Source organism: Sardina pilchardus, chromosome 16 (assembly GCF_963854185.1).
Source record: "Sardina pilchardus chromosome 16, fSarPil1.1, whole genome shotgun sequence".
Taxonomy (NCBI): domain Eukaryota; kingdom Metazoa; phylum Chordata; class Actinopteri; order Clupeiformes; family Clupeidae; genus Sardina; species Sardina pilchardus.
In genome coordinates, this window is record NC_085009.1 from 16650147 (window position 1) to 16664272 (window position 14126).

At 39.8% G+C, this 14126-nt stretch overlaps 1 protein-coding gene across 1 annotated transcript; it reads right to left on the bottom strand.

Moving 5' to 3' along the window:
- Positions 1 to 2954: 2954 nt before the first annotated feature.
- LOC134059538 (low affinity immunoglobulin gamma Fc region receptor II-like) lies at positions 2955 to 6043 on the bottom strand. The gene is made up of 6 exons (XM_062515983.1): positions 6004 to 6043; positions 5621 to 5956; positions 4291 to 4554; positions 3476 to 3718; positions 3193 to 3300; positions 2955 to 2983 (listed from the first exon to the last, which is right to left on the bottom strand). Exons 1-6 carry the CDS (start codon positions 6041 to 6043, stop codon positions 2955 to 2957), a joined length of 1020 nt encoding a protein of 339 aa, XP_062371967.1.
- Between the last annotated feature and the right edge of the window lie 8083 nt (positions 6044 to 14126).

The window sequence follows — 14126 nt, forward strand, 5'->3', positions numbered from 1 at the left end:
ACACTGAAGACTGCTGTAGACTGAATATTTCAAGTATCTCTTTCAATACTTACAGTATTTCTAACCATAATCAGTTACAGTAATCAACCAACAATGAAATCAATTGAACAAATAAAATCTGTAGACAAACAAAAGCTACTGCATAAAGTACATACACTTTGACTCTGAAGAGCAACTACTGCAAAAGCAACAAGACTGTATAGCACTAGCCTGATTACCATCGACTTTCAAAGGCTCTGCGAGACTTTAGTCTGACCAACAGCCTGTGCTAACACGGTTTCTTGCCAGCGCTGGTTGACCCGCCTCCTTTAAGTGCCTCGATTTGCTACTGGTAGATGTCAGAAAGCGGATTGCCGAGTTTAAACCAATAACAACACTCTTTCCGCTGCTTTGAACACGCCTCTACCCAGAGCCGTTGGAGCTGCTCAAAGTTGATTGGTTCTCGACCAAAGGGGGCAGTTCCGCAGATTTCGGGAACTCAGAAATCCTTCTCAATGAGCAGTTGACCAGACCAGCAGCAAAAGCCTGAAGGCGTTGCGTCACTGGGAGGGCGTGCCAGGCTAGTATAGCACACCTGAGTGCTGCGTTTTCAATTTTGCACATGTGTGCTTACACACCTGGTGGATGTGATTATCCAATTCGTTCATTAGTGCAGTCATTGGCAATCCGGGGCTTTGTAATGACAAGGAAGTAACCTCACAATCCTTATCTGTGTCTAAGGTGTGGAAATGTGTGTAGAGTTTTACAAATCACTGTGTGTAATGTTTTGCAAAAAGGGTGAAGCAGACATTGTGTGTAATGTTGTGCAAATCTGTGGAGGTGTTTTGCTCCTTGGAGTAAAATTTGGCTAATTGTGCGAAAAAAAATATTTTAGTGTGTAAACAATCGTAAAAAACTGTAATATCAGAAAGTGAGACTGTTTTATATATTATGTGCAAACAACGCCCTCTTCTGGACAAAATGATCATCATCACATTTTCTCTATTACAGTTGTCTGTCAGGTCAGCTTTGTGTGACTGATGGCAACATAAAAAACTCAACACTATTTATTGTTGAAGAAAGCAGTCCTCACAGACTCCTCAATCCAAAGAAATATGAAGTGGTATTGGCACTGATATGTGCCACAGAAAGATGTCATCATCCACCATTTAATATTTTCTATACCTTTCATTTACATTTCCCTCAAAGTAATTTTTAGTATAATCAGGTAAACCGGTCAGATTCAAACAATGTATTTTTTGTCATTGCAGTGTTTGAAATAGACTTTTATCAGTGCATCACATACAATTAATCTACATAATACATACGTTAGAAACCACAAACAACTGCTGTCCCATGCTGATGCCCCTGTCCCATGATATGGGCTTACCTATTCAGGACACCACTACATACTCTGGAAAACAAGAAGTGTGTCTTTATTGAATACATATCAAGTGTATTTCAAAGTTGATAAAGAAAACACATGCATACACAGTGCATGACAAACCAGAATTATAATAATATATCAAAATATAAAAATCAAACTTGAATATTTATTTTCATGATAATGTATACATGTAGTCAACCTCTCTGGTCACATAATGGCTACTGCTGTGTATACATTGCACTAAAGGAGTTGTAGTCAAATGTATGAGGAAGCAGAGATATTTCTTAATACTGTCCACAAAATGTTTATGTATGCCATATGGTATAATATGGAAAGCAAAATATTACATATTTACCTCACACAACATGACTTGAAATATGAACAGAGACAAAAAGTATGTATAACATGATATAAAATGTGATAACTGTACAGCAATCATTAATATCACAGTGAACATGATACATCTCTCAAGTCATAACATCCATCATTAAGAGAAAACAACTTGTATGATATTTTAAGAATTTTCAGACTGAATTCATACTTATACATGTAGAAATATGCTGAATTATTATACAGTGGAACTAATTCTGCACCTTCATCACAAAAATAACTTCAGAAAAAGTGACAGCCATATTCCTAATATTCATATTCATATTCTCCATCGTACATCTGACCTCTCTGTTGGGTCACATGATCTACTTTGATGGTGTCGTATACATCTGCAGTTCCTGTAACAAAAAGACCATTTTTAGTAATCAACAATCATACAATACAGAAAGCAAGTGGTAGGTGTAGATGTGTAGGTGTATAATGGCTGTTCTAAGGTGCAAATAAAGCATGAAACAAGCCCTTATGCCTAAAATGGGGAATTCTGGCGTTTTTAGAAAAAATATATCTCTGTTTCTTCAGGTCACTAAGTACTGTCCGTACAAATAAAGAAACCAATTTGTATACCTACAGTTGCTACAGCCCACAGTTAAAGCTGCCAGACGGCTACAGTGGCTGCAGCAACTCAAGCTTCTCTTTTTCACATCAACAGCACTCAGTGACCTCGAGAAGTAGAGATCCATGTAAAAAATCCAGCCTGATCTTGCCAAAAGGTGTAGAATGACATGCCGCTTTCGTAAGTCCTTTGGCGTGTTATTTGATGCATTTCAAGCTTTTGCCAAACAATTTCAACGCTCTTGAGCCTCCATTTACTTCAGCCTGATCTCATCAAAATTGGCGTGCTATTTGAAGCATTTCATGCTGTTGAAAAATTCTCCATCAGTACATCAGCTCCTCAGACTCCTGTCTGAAGCAAGGCCAAGACCCTTTAGACAGAATTCAGGTCCCTGTAAGATGAAACCAACCTCTCTGCAGTGGCATGTACTCAGACTGATCCCCTTCTCTTGTCGTAGATTGAATCTGGTCCTGGGTTGAACTCTGATTGGTGCTTTGCTGTTGCCCACCACTAGAGGGAGAATTACAAACAGTATGCTGAGCAGAGGCATGGTGAAACTATTAGTAGTTAGCCAAAGGTATCAATAATGTTATGTAGTGTAAATTAGGTGAACCATGTACTGTAACATAGGGTGTAGTAGGAAACTCACCGCAAAATCTTGGAGCACTGACCACCTGGAATAGGGAACAGAAATGGTGACAAAAATGAGGACATGTAAATCTTCTGTGGCATACTGATGATTGTATTTTTTAAGAATGCTATGATTCATATTCCATATTTTCTAGGAACAGCTTGGGGTTTCCCAGTCCAATAGTATTTACTGACTTAATTGTCCAATAATGAACTCATTATTTTATATTATAATGTGCATACTATTCATTACCTTTAAGCTTTTTGGATAGACACACCAGTACGAATAGAGTGGAGAGTATAACAACCAGACCCAACCCTACTCCGATGCCTACTGCAACCATCCTAGAGGATCTAGAGGCTTAAAGACATCAAAGTGCAAGATTACGATTCACACTCACTCACTCTCACTCTTTTCTGTTGAGGTTGGGTTAAGCAGATTTGCAGTAAAAAAAACAACAACTGAGGATGCATTTCAGTTACATAAGTGTTTCACTGAGCTCTAAACATTGTATGAACGGACACACGTTTTTTACCTCTGACTGTAATCCAGGTTTTTGGTGACTCTGCTTGATACGACCTCTGACACCAATATGACCCCTCATGTTCCTTTGAGACGGAATGGATGGTAATCTCTCCGTCTGATGTCTTGTTCAGGGGCGAGTCTTTGTAGAAGTCTCCTCTGAAGTGTAAGGGTCTGTGGCGGTGAATGCAGCGCAGGGTCAGAGGGTCTCCCTCCAGCACGGGCTGGGCAGGACTCTCCAGGATCACATCATCATCTGTATGAACCAACCAACAACCTTAAAGGGATATTTTGCCATTTTTGGAAAAACGCTCATTTTCCGCCTCCCCTCGAGCAAAACAATTGATATTTACCTTTTTCCCGTCCATCCAGCCATTCTGTGAGTCTGACGGTACAACTTTTAGCTTCAGCCTAGCATAGATCATTGAAACGGATTAGACCAGTAGCATCTCGCCTGCTAGCATCATGTTTAAAAGTGACTAAGATTTCTGGTAATTTTCCCATTTAAAACGTGTCTCCTCTTAAGTTAGAAAGTGCAATAAGACCAACTGAAAATGAAACCTGGTGTTTTTCTAGGCTAGGCTGAAGCTAAAAGTTGTACCGCCAGACTCACAGAATGGCTGGATAGACGGGAAAAAGGTAAATATCAATTGTTTTGCTCGAGGGGAGGTGGAAAATGAGCTTATTTCCAAAAATGGCGGAATATCCCTTTAACAATTACTACATGAAGCAATCCTGGTATCAGTTTTTCTGAACACCATTAATCATCACAAGAATGACTAAATAGTCTGTGATATGACAAAATAGGATTTGATTGGAAATGCCTACGTTGTACTGTGATGTTGACAGGGTTACTCTTGCTCCCCAACTGATTCTGACACCAGAAAACTCCACTGTCAGATGTATGAAGGGAGTGCCAAGCACAGGTGTTTCTTTTCAAATCAGGACACGTTGATACTGTTCCTGATCTAAACATGACCACGTCCCATCCAGTAGAGTCCTCCTGCATTGTGCAGGTCAGTGTGAGAGACTCAGAGGAGAAGTGTTGATTTCTGTTTGGACTGATAACCAGGGACGCAGGAGGGGACTGACCTGGATCAAGGAAAATAAAGACATAATTGCCCAGTTTCCCTCATGGATGAAGCCTTGTCTAAATTAAGCATTTTTTATTTTATTTTTTTTAATTTAAATTTTCAATAAAGATTTCTTTCAGTCTAAGACATGGTTTAATCCATCTCTAGGAATTGGTACAACTGCATGCTGGATTACAGCAGAGCCATAAAGAGAAAGTTGCGACACTCTTTGATGTTGTCGCCACAAGTGTCGCCACTCTTTGATGTTGTCGCCACAACTTCAAAAAAAATGAAGTTCGCCTACAAAAAAGCTACCATCTTTGCCCATATAAGGAAATACGGTATCTGACGATTTTTCCTATGGGAAATTAACATGGGGATTTGGAATGATCACACCTGTTAAACTCTCGTGTTGATGACAACATCGGAAATTCAGGTGTTTTCCTGAACACACCTTTGTCCTCTGCCTTCGAGAGGATAGGCCTACTGTGATCTCCGGTACGCGATGGCGGCAGACTTTGATTTTTGCTACCCCAGAGCTAACTTGCGATGCAACTTGCCATTCAGTTAGTTAGCCAGTTAGCTCTGGGGTAGCAAAAATTAAAGTGTGTCGACGTCACATACTGGAGACAGTAGGCCTGCGAAAGAAGGCAGAGGACAAAAGTGTGTCCAGGAAAACGTCTGCATTTTCTGCATCAAGACTTTATCGTCACCGCGAGAGTTTAACAGGTGCGATAATTCAATTAATGGATGCTGGAAGGTGTAGGCCTAATCCATTAATTTGGTCTACTGACTAATGACTGGAAATTGGCTGTAAATAATCCCAAAAGTCCCATAACGAGGAAATAGCCTGGAAAAAGCATTTTTTTCTATGGAGGGCTATGGGAGCATCGCCACTCTGTTTTATACCGCGCTGGATTGTGAGTGTTCAACCATCTCTATCACATCATGTAACAAACTTAATCATAGTTGTTATCCAAACTTATGGTTTTAAACTTGACAACATAAAAAAATTGCTTTAAATGCCCTAGTAGCCATACCAAAAAGGCTTTCTAGTATATATCCGAGCAAAGACTGTTCCTTACCAATGACCCAGAGAGGCTGAGGTTGGCTGAACTCTGTGTGATGGGCTGGTTCTCCTCTCTCTGCTCTGCACACATAAACCCCTGTGTGTCTAAGAGCAGCAGGGCTGAGAGTGTAGGAGCCTCCAGCTCCTCTGATGCTGTCTGAAATGACTTCTTCACAGTAAGTGAGGTCCTTACACATGCTAGAGGACACAGTGTGACTGTGGTGGGGAATAATTTTGTACCAGTGGAAAATCCAGCCTGTAGTGGAGCCTCTAACCTCACAACTCAGAGTCACTGAGTCTCCTTCAGTCAGCCAAGACGCCCTGTTGATCTTGAGATCTACTTTAGGTTTCCCTGCTTGGCAGAAGTTGAGAGGTAATGGTACAGTACACTATTCAAACATGCATACAATTCTTTGTACAAATGTGACGTATATTTCATACTCTCAAAATACAAAATAAATTAGTAACATTTGTTTACCTGATACAGCTCTAATGCTGACGGATCCAATGGCATTGAGGAGAGTTTTTCTGTGTGTTCCTTTACAGATGTAGTTAGTTTCCCCAATGCCAGACTCAATGGCAAATGTATACTCCTGTACAGAACTAGACGATGGGCCTTTGAGTCTGTATTTGTACCAGCTGTAGTCCCAGGTGCTATCTCCCCCACATTGGATCTCACATCGAAGAGAAACATTTTCTCCCAAGAAAAACTCTGTCCAGTTTGGTTTAATGATGATTGATATTTTGGGTTTGTCTATTCGAAAGAAAAGGTACACAGATGAATGAATCACCCCCTTGATAACCCAGCAACCATTGATGATAGACACATGAAAACGGAATAGTAATCTTAAAATGTCGTAAATTGTATTTTAAGACTTAGCACACAGCATTTTTTTTTTAATAAAAAATGTCACTTACCTGTGACACTGACCCAGACACCATTGCTGCACTGTGTGTGATAAACTGTATTTCCTTTCCCAGCTCTGCACCAGTACTGTCCTCCATCAGAGACTTTAACAGAGTTGATGCTGTAGGAGTCTCCATCAGTCTGGGCCACAGGAAGAGAAGAATGTGTGTGTCTGTACCAGTAGAACACCAAACCAGAGGAAACACCCAACTCACATCTCAGAGTCACCGAATCTCCTGTGATGAGCTGGTGGGCAGGACTTAATGTGAGTTTGGGCTTTGAAGCTAAATAAAGACAAGATGAATAAACTGTCATGGTTATACATTATAATATAGGTTACTGTATATACTGTAGGTTGATCAACTTCTGTCTCTCGATCTGTCTGTTCACACACTGAAATTGCCTATTGTGTACATCCATTGCACATGAATGAAATATCTAGAATTTGTCTAGCATTTCTATTTTGGTTTGCAAAATTGATTCATGCTGTGATAACCCAGTTTGATCAAGTAATTCCAATTAAATTGATTGGGCTTAGGCCTACATGAAACTTCAGCATAATTGTGTTATAGTGGGGAGGAATTTTCAGGGAAGGTCAGAAATGACCCAAGGAAGAAACAATTACATTTTGGGAGTGATCTGTATCCCAGACCTGGATCCAGAATTTATTTATTTACGATACATTCTTCATTCACAAAGAAAATTGGTGTCCTTAAAGGATGGATTTTTACTATTTTTTTTAATTAAAGCATTAAGAACATTTTCCAAAAGATGATTTATATTCCTCCTTTTAGTCAACTTTAGCATGGGTTCAAATACTTATTCTCCCCACTGTAGGTGGCATTGGGCATACTGATATACAACACTAATCTGAATGGAAAATTACTTTGATATTTAAGACGTCATGTTGAATATGTTGTGCCACCATATACAGATGCTTTCAGTAAAGTTGAAGAGATAAAACAACAACAACAACAACAAAAAAACATTTACAGTTTCTCTGAAATTACCTGGGGAAAAATTTATGAAAATCCATTACAAAGGAGGACACTTTGGAACCAAACCCTTCAAATATATCATTAGGTTATTGAATATGATACTATGGCTAAAACGGAATAACTGATTCATATCTGACTGGACTCACCTTTTATGTGGAGTGTGACACGGCTACTTGGGTTCGTTGATGTGGGTCTGTCTTCTCTCTCCCCCTGGCACCAGTACTGGCCCTTGTGAGACTCAGTGGCTGCAGTGATGTTGAATATGTTGGAGTCAGACTCAAACACTAAATTAGGACTCCAGTCTTTGTACCACTTATAAGTCCAGTCACTGTAAGACTCTATTACACACGTAAGCGTGATTGCCTCTCCAGGTAACATCACACTCTGGGGCTGAATGGACAGTGCAGCTGTAGGTAGAGCTGTGAAAATAAACCATAGAAAAAAAATCAAGATAGTGTAAACTGCCTTTATTAGTTACAGTTGCTTTAGCTTACTTTGTTGGTTTCATCATCCTAGCTTTGGAAAATCACATCAAAAACATCTGAAATCGTTTTTTTTTAATCAAACAAACAAAAAAACTCTTACAACGCGTATGCAGATGAAATGGTTCACTGTGTGATGACATGGAGCTGGATTTCCTTATTCCTACACACTGGTATAAACCACGTTGAAGCCTTGCTTCTTTCAGGGTTAACATGTTATCCTCGAATTCTAACTTCCTTGTATAGGGATGCAATATAGCATGCCTCATGCCTTTGAAACAGCGATAGTGCTCACAGGTGTACCATAGGTATGTCCAGTCATTTTGATGCGCAATCTCGCACTTCAGAGTGATGCTCTCTCCCATGAACACAGGACTCTTCGGCTCCACTGTTATTATAGGTTTGGGTATGTCTGAAAGGGAAAAAAAAATACTGAAATAGATATACATTTTCCCAGAAATCTGTAAAGTCCAACCACTCAAAACCTTTTATTTACAAATATTTTAATTTCCACTTCTTATGAGATCACTCACCAAATGAAGTGATTGACAAGGCATCACTGCGCTGGGACGTCTGCGGACTTCTGATCCGGTGCCCCTCACATCCATACTGGTGTCTATCAGGCTGATAGGGGAGAGTGACAGTGATGGTTCGATTGCTCTCAGAGGGAATAGCTATGCCGTTATTGTACCATGTATACCGAACCCAATCTGTGTATTTTTGTACATGACACCTGAGGGTGACTATGTCTCTAACATAGTATGCAGTCTGAGGAGATACTACTGCCACCGTGGCCTTTGGTAGAACTGTGAAAAAAAGTGAGCTTCATTGTTACATCTTTTAATTTATAAATGAATCTAACTAATTTTAATTTCTTCAAATGTACAAATATTTGTCCGAAAATGTGGCATATAGAATATCAAGATAATTTACCTTCAGTATTCACAGAGTCCATTTGTGTGGTAATTACTACAATGTAAAAAAAAAAAATCTTCAGTGAATTATACGTGACTCCCCACACCAACCTTTCAAACCTCTACAGTAATGTAGAGTAATCTACATTTTCCTTGTCTGAGTTAATACGGAATGACCCAATATATTCATATGTCTTTCTTATAGTGATGTGCTCTGTTCATGATGTTACATGCCTAGATGAGGAAGCATTCATACACGGGTGCATATGCTAGGTGTGCATTCAGTAGGTCTACCACTGCTACTCTCGATATTTCAAAATGAGTTATTTTGATGAAAGCTGAGAATGTGCACGCATACCGAACACACACAAGCCTGGCTTGATCTCTTATCTTGGATTTCTTAATTCTGCTTTAGTAAACACCCCTCAGGTCTTGTTCCCTTTTTCACTGAGAGATGACGGTCGGCAATTGCACCTCTTGGCCACTATCAACAGTGCTGAGACACTTCTCAATTAGACAAGATGAAATAAGATATCTGTAATTTCCAATTCAACACTTAAAGCATATTAACATAGAACATTTTTCCATCATAAGCATCCTTGAGGTACCCTGCACAAGAAAATCTGGGCACCCGTTTTCTGCATGCGTGACATATGCCTTAATTATCATTTTGTAGAAGAAATCACTGACAATCAAGCAGCCAAAAATATGTCAACTACTGCACTGTTCTACATTTGCTCTTCCATGAAGATACTGAACTGTAAGGCTGTTGAATGTTCAAAAACATGTTGTGAAATGAGCAACAAGGAAAAGTTAAACGGCATCCTGAGAAATGCAAAGACAACAGCAGCATGTTTGGAGGCCTATATAACATGATTACTTTATCCTGATTAGTGATTAAGCAATATTAAAATACTTTTACTCACAGAGAAATAAAGAGACAAGAGTGATCTCCATGGTGGTCCTATTTCTGAGTGAGTCAGATTGGTTCTCTGACAGTTAGCTGGTCATTAGGTCACGCCCACTAAGAGTTGTTTTCAGAAAACTGCACTACTGCTTCTCCAGCTATTTCTGTTAGGTTGTTGACCACAGCATTCAGGAAGATACATTTACTATTTAGAAAATACCAGTGAAGTAAATAGAAAGAAAATTATGATATTTTAGACCGGCACCACTTTTGCAAAAGTGAACTTCTGACATACTGTATTGTATATTTAAATAAATGAGGCACCAACTAAATATATAATACACAAGTTCACAAATGTTAAAATGTAATACAGTCAGGTTCAGGACAAAGTTTAATAATTTTATTGACAAATGAGAATGAAATGTGTTTACAAGGGAAATGTTTGATTTGGTTTTTGTATCTAAAATTCTTCATGACATGATTTAGCCAACATCACCAAGAGCTGGATTGGTATTGCCTGCAACATTTGTATATGCTTTTTAGGTATGTGGTTCACTTGTTTTAGACCAAGACACCATTTCTGTAATGATAACACAACACAGTTGATGCTGTGCTAACATACAAGGTAGTCCAACTCTGAGACCACACTTCACAGGAGTCCTCAGCTGCAGTGCAGCTTTTGCAATAATAACCCAGGCTGTTTCACTTCTCTTTTTCACACGCTTGGTGGGCCTGTACGTAGACTCTCTCTGTTTGGCATCTCTCTTTGCTGCTAATGTAAAGGTGAAAATGCTATTTGATATATATATATATATATATATATTAAAATGTTTTAAAATATACTTAACATCATGGTGTCTACATCTATAAATCAGAAGGTCACTCCTTCTTTCTCCTTCACACTTATTTTACTTAGTTCAGCCTGCAGGCATCGGTGTAGGGAATGGCAGAAATGAACCACATATAATATACAGTATACAGCATACTCACCAGCCACTGCAGGCTGCACAGCATTGCTGATATGTGACTGCAGGTAGCCCACATTGCTTTCCCCCTGACACCAGTAGAGGGCGCTGTCCTCTCCAGCTGCCCCCCTTATGGTGAAAACTTTCTCATGTTTGCTGTACCGCCCTGAGGGGCTCGGCTCGACGAACTTCACCAGGCAGGTCAATTTGATAGCCTCACTGGTGAACACAGGATGCTGTGGCTCAACTGTCAGCCTAGCTTGTGGCAGTGGAAGGTAAACATATTCTATAACAGTGCATCATAGCATAGCATAAAACAGCATAAAGCATGACATTAATCACCACATTTAAAAGCTAAAGTCTTTATTTAAAGCCCCCCTAAGTATATACATTTACAAATAACATTTCAAAACACATTGTGATGGCGCTTAAACTCTTCATGGGAGTTATATTTATGCTTTGTTGCAAAAGACAAATACTTAGTTAAATATGACCGCCGCTAGCGTAGCTAGCGAAGCGGTCATATAGTTGTTGTCAAAGTTTTTTCTTTTTTTTTTTTTTATTCTTTTTTCCCGTCATTTTTCGTCAACGATTCCCGGGACACCGTAACACCGGAGCGCATGAAACTTGGTGGGCATGTAGCCCCAGTAGAGTTCTATGGAAAATTTTCGTTTCGTCCCCGGGGGTCACTCCACCCCCGCGCTGCCCCCGCCCGAAGCCCAAAAATGACAGTTTTTCCTACATAACTACCTGAACCGTGGCACCGAGGATGACAAAATGTTTATGGTATGTTGTTCTCTAGAGCTTGCATCAACTTAGCTTATAACCAGTCATTTGTGATTTGCCCCCCCATCGTAAATATTGAAAATGCAATGTAATATTGCTTTAATTGCCCCTATCTTCAGATGAGATGTTATGAACTGCACCAAATTTCATGTGTATGATTAACCTGACACCCTCTGGGAGTATGCCAAGTTTTGTGGAATTTCATCCATGGGGGGCTATAAAATAAATGGATTTATGTGTACATTCAGGACTGTATACCCATCGGCCAGTAGATGGTGGTATTATCTGGAGTCTAAATCCCCCCCTGGGGATTTCAAAAACTGTTCCAAACATCTCAATCTCTGCTAGTTTTTGTCCTAGAAACATATAAGTGACACCATTAGAAACCTTTAATCAACTAGTTTCCAAATATGTTTTAAAAGAGAATGGTTGCTCTGGGTGCAACAAACATGCAGGAACACACACACACACACACACACACACACACACACACACACACACACACACACACACACACACGCATACCTACACACGCACCACTACATACACACATGTGCATAAAACATTATACAAACACATGCACAAACACGCCCACACGCATGCACACATACACCCTTACACACACACACACACACACCTACATACACACACACACACACACACACATGCTCACACACATCTTTGAGTACATTTTGTGAGACCACCGGAGCTGAGAAGTGAGTGTGTGTGTGATGTACTATAGTGTGTGGGTGCGTTTCTGTGTGCCCATCTGTGTGTTTGCATGTGTGTATATGTGTGTATGTGCATGTTCTGTGTGTGTTCTCTTTCTTTCTCTCTCTCTCTCTCTCTCTCTCTGTCTGTGTTATCTGTGTGTATTCTGTGTGTGTTCTCTCTTTCTCTCTCTCTCTCTCTGGGTGTGCCTGTGTGTGTGTGTTTGTGTGTGTGTGTGTGTGTGTGTGTGTGTGTGTGTGTGTGTGTGTGTGTGTGTGTGTGTGTGTGTGTGTGCGAGTGTGTGTGTGTGAGTGTGTGCCTGTGTATGTGTGTTTGTGTGTGTGTGTGTGTGTGTGTGTGCACACGCGCGCATGTGAGTGTGTGTGTGTGTGTTATCTGATATTGGAGTGACAGTGACGGCAGAGAACACAGTGAACATATACTCAGAGACACATTAAACACACACACAAGCAGACACACACTCACACTAGACAGAGAAGCACTCATACACAAAAGCAAGCGCACACATGCACACACTCATTTACATACATAAAAGTTGCAGTAGGGATGGAGTAGGCGATGGAAACACAAGCGTGATTGATATTTGCGGAGAGAATGTGCAGGACTGAGCGGCGGTCATATTGTGTATCGCGGTACATCTAGTTTACTACTGCGCTTCTCAACTGCAGCCACTACACATTAGACGACTGATGCACGATCATGTATTTTTTTGTGTCAGTTTGTCCAACTGCACGACATGCAAACTAGATCAGTTATATTTGGACGTCTAACCATGACCCTATTTGGGCGTCAATAGGACTAGATAGCCTTTTTTGGATGTTATATAGAGATCCTATGGATGTCAATATAGCACAACGCAAAAAAAGATGTCGTCTGCACCTAAAATTGGACATCCAAAATATGTCTCTTTGCACATTGGGTAGGGGGACCCTGAGAGCATATCTTCTTTAGTGCGGCTTTAAGGTATCTTAAAGATCAAATTTAATTCTATGTTTATTTTGTTTATTGTTTATTTATTGGATTTGGACCAGAAGAATAAACCAATCAAAATAGAAAGCATTATTTGCTTCTTTGGTTTGAGTTAGAGGCCGATACCACTTTGGGGAGGGATAGTCTATTTATAGTCAGCATGAGAAACACAATGAAACAATGAGCGTGTGCGCTGTCTGTGGTGTTAAGTTAGCCACTGGGTCTTCATTGGTTTCAATGTTTCACAATGCCTCAATCTCAATCTCAATAGTCTGCCTCAATCGGCCTATTACTCTCCTTTCCACTCCCTGTTTTCATGCCAATATTGCTGTTTGCTTCTTTTCTCTTCATCTATCGTTTACTCACTTGTTTTCTACTATTGCTTTGTGTTTCTACTGTCTGTTGCTGTGCGAAAGGAGGTGAGAGATCGTGGTTGTGGTCTGGTGTCCTCTGTAGGCTGTGAGCTGTGTGTAGGAGGGGCTCATCAATCATTTCCTCTCTAGTTTGTAATGGTAGTGGAAATGTATTGCAAAACACAATTAAATAGGAAATATACATTTAATACATAGTTAATTGATACAGTATGTTAAGCATATTTTTCAAAATTAAGTGTGGTCAAGACTAGATAAACAACGTTTTTTGCCTTATTATAGTTATTATCATTGATGTTCTGCTAATATATGACACTACTTGTACAAAAATAACGAGGAGGTGTTTTTTCAAATAAATAACAAACATTTTTATGAAATGTGTTACCTTTTGAAATGACACTCAAACCATGAGAAATGGCACTTTTGAAGTTCACACATGTGGTTTTTGTCAGCAAATAGAAGCATACAGTAGCAGCGTCTGCTTCCTCATT

Bases quoted from the DNA above. Each gene is read 5' to 3' on its own strand.
- LOC134059538 (XM_062515983.1), bottom strand. From the start codon at position 6,043: ATGAAATATACGTCACATTTGTACAAAGAATTGTATGCAT. The intron at 3,719-4,290 runs GTAGGCATTTCC...TGGTTCATACAG, and splicing joins TGTCAACATCACAGTACAAC to ATGATGATGTGATCCTGGAG. The intron at 2,984-3,192 runs GTAATGAATAGT...TCCCTATTCCAG, and splicing joins TCTATCCAAAAAGCTTAAAG to GTGGTCAGTGCTCCAAGATT.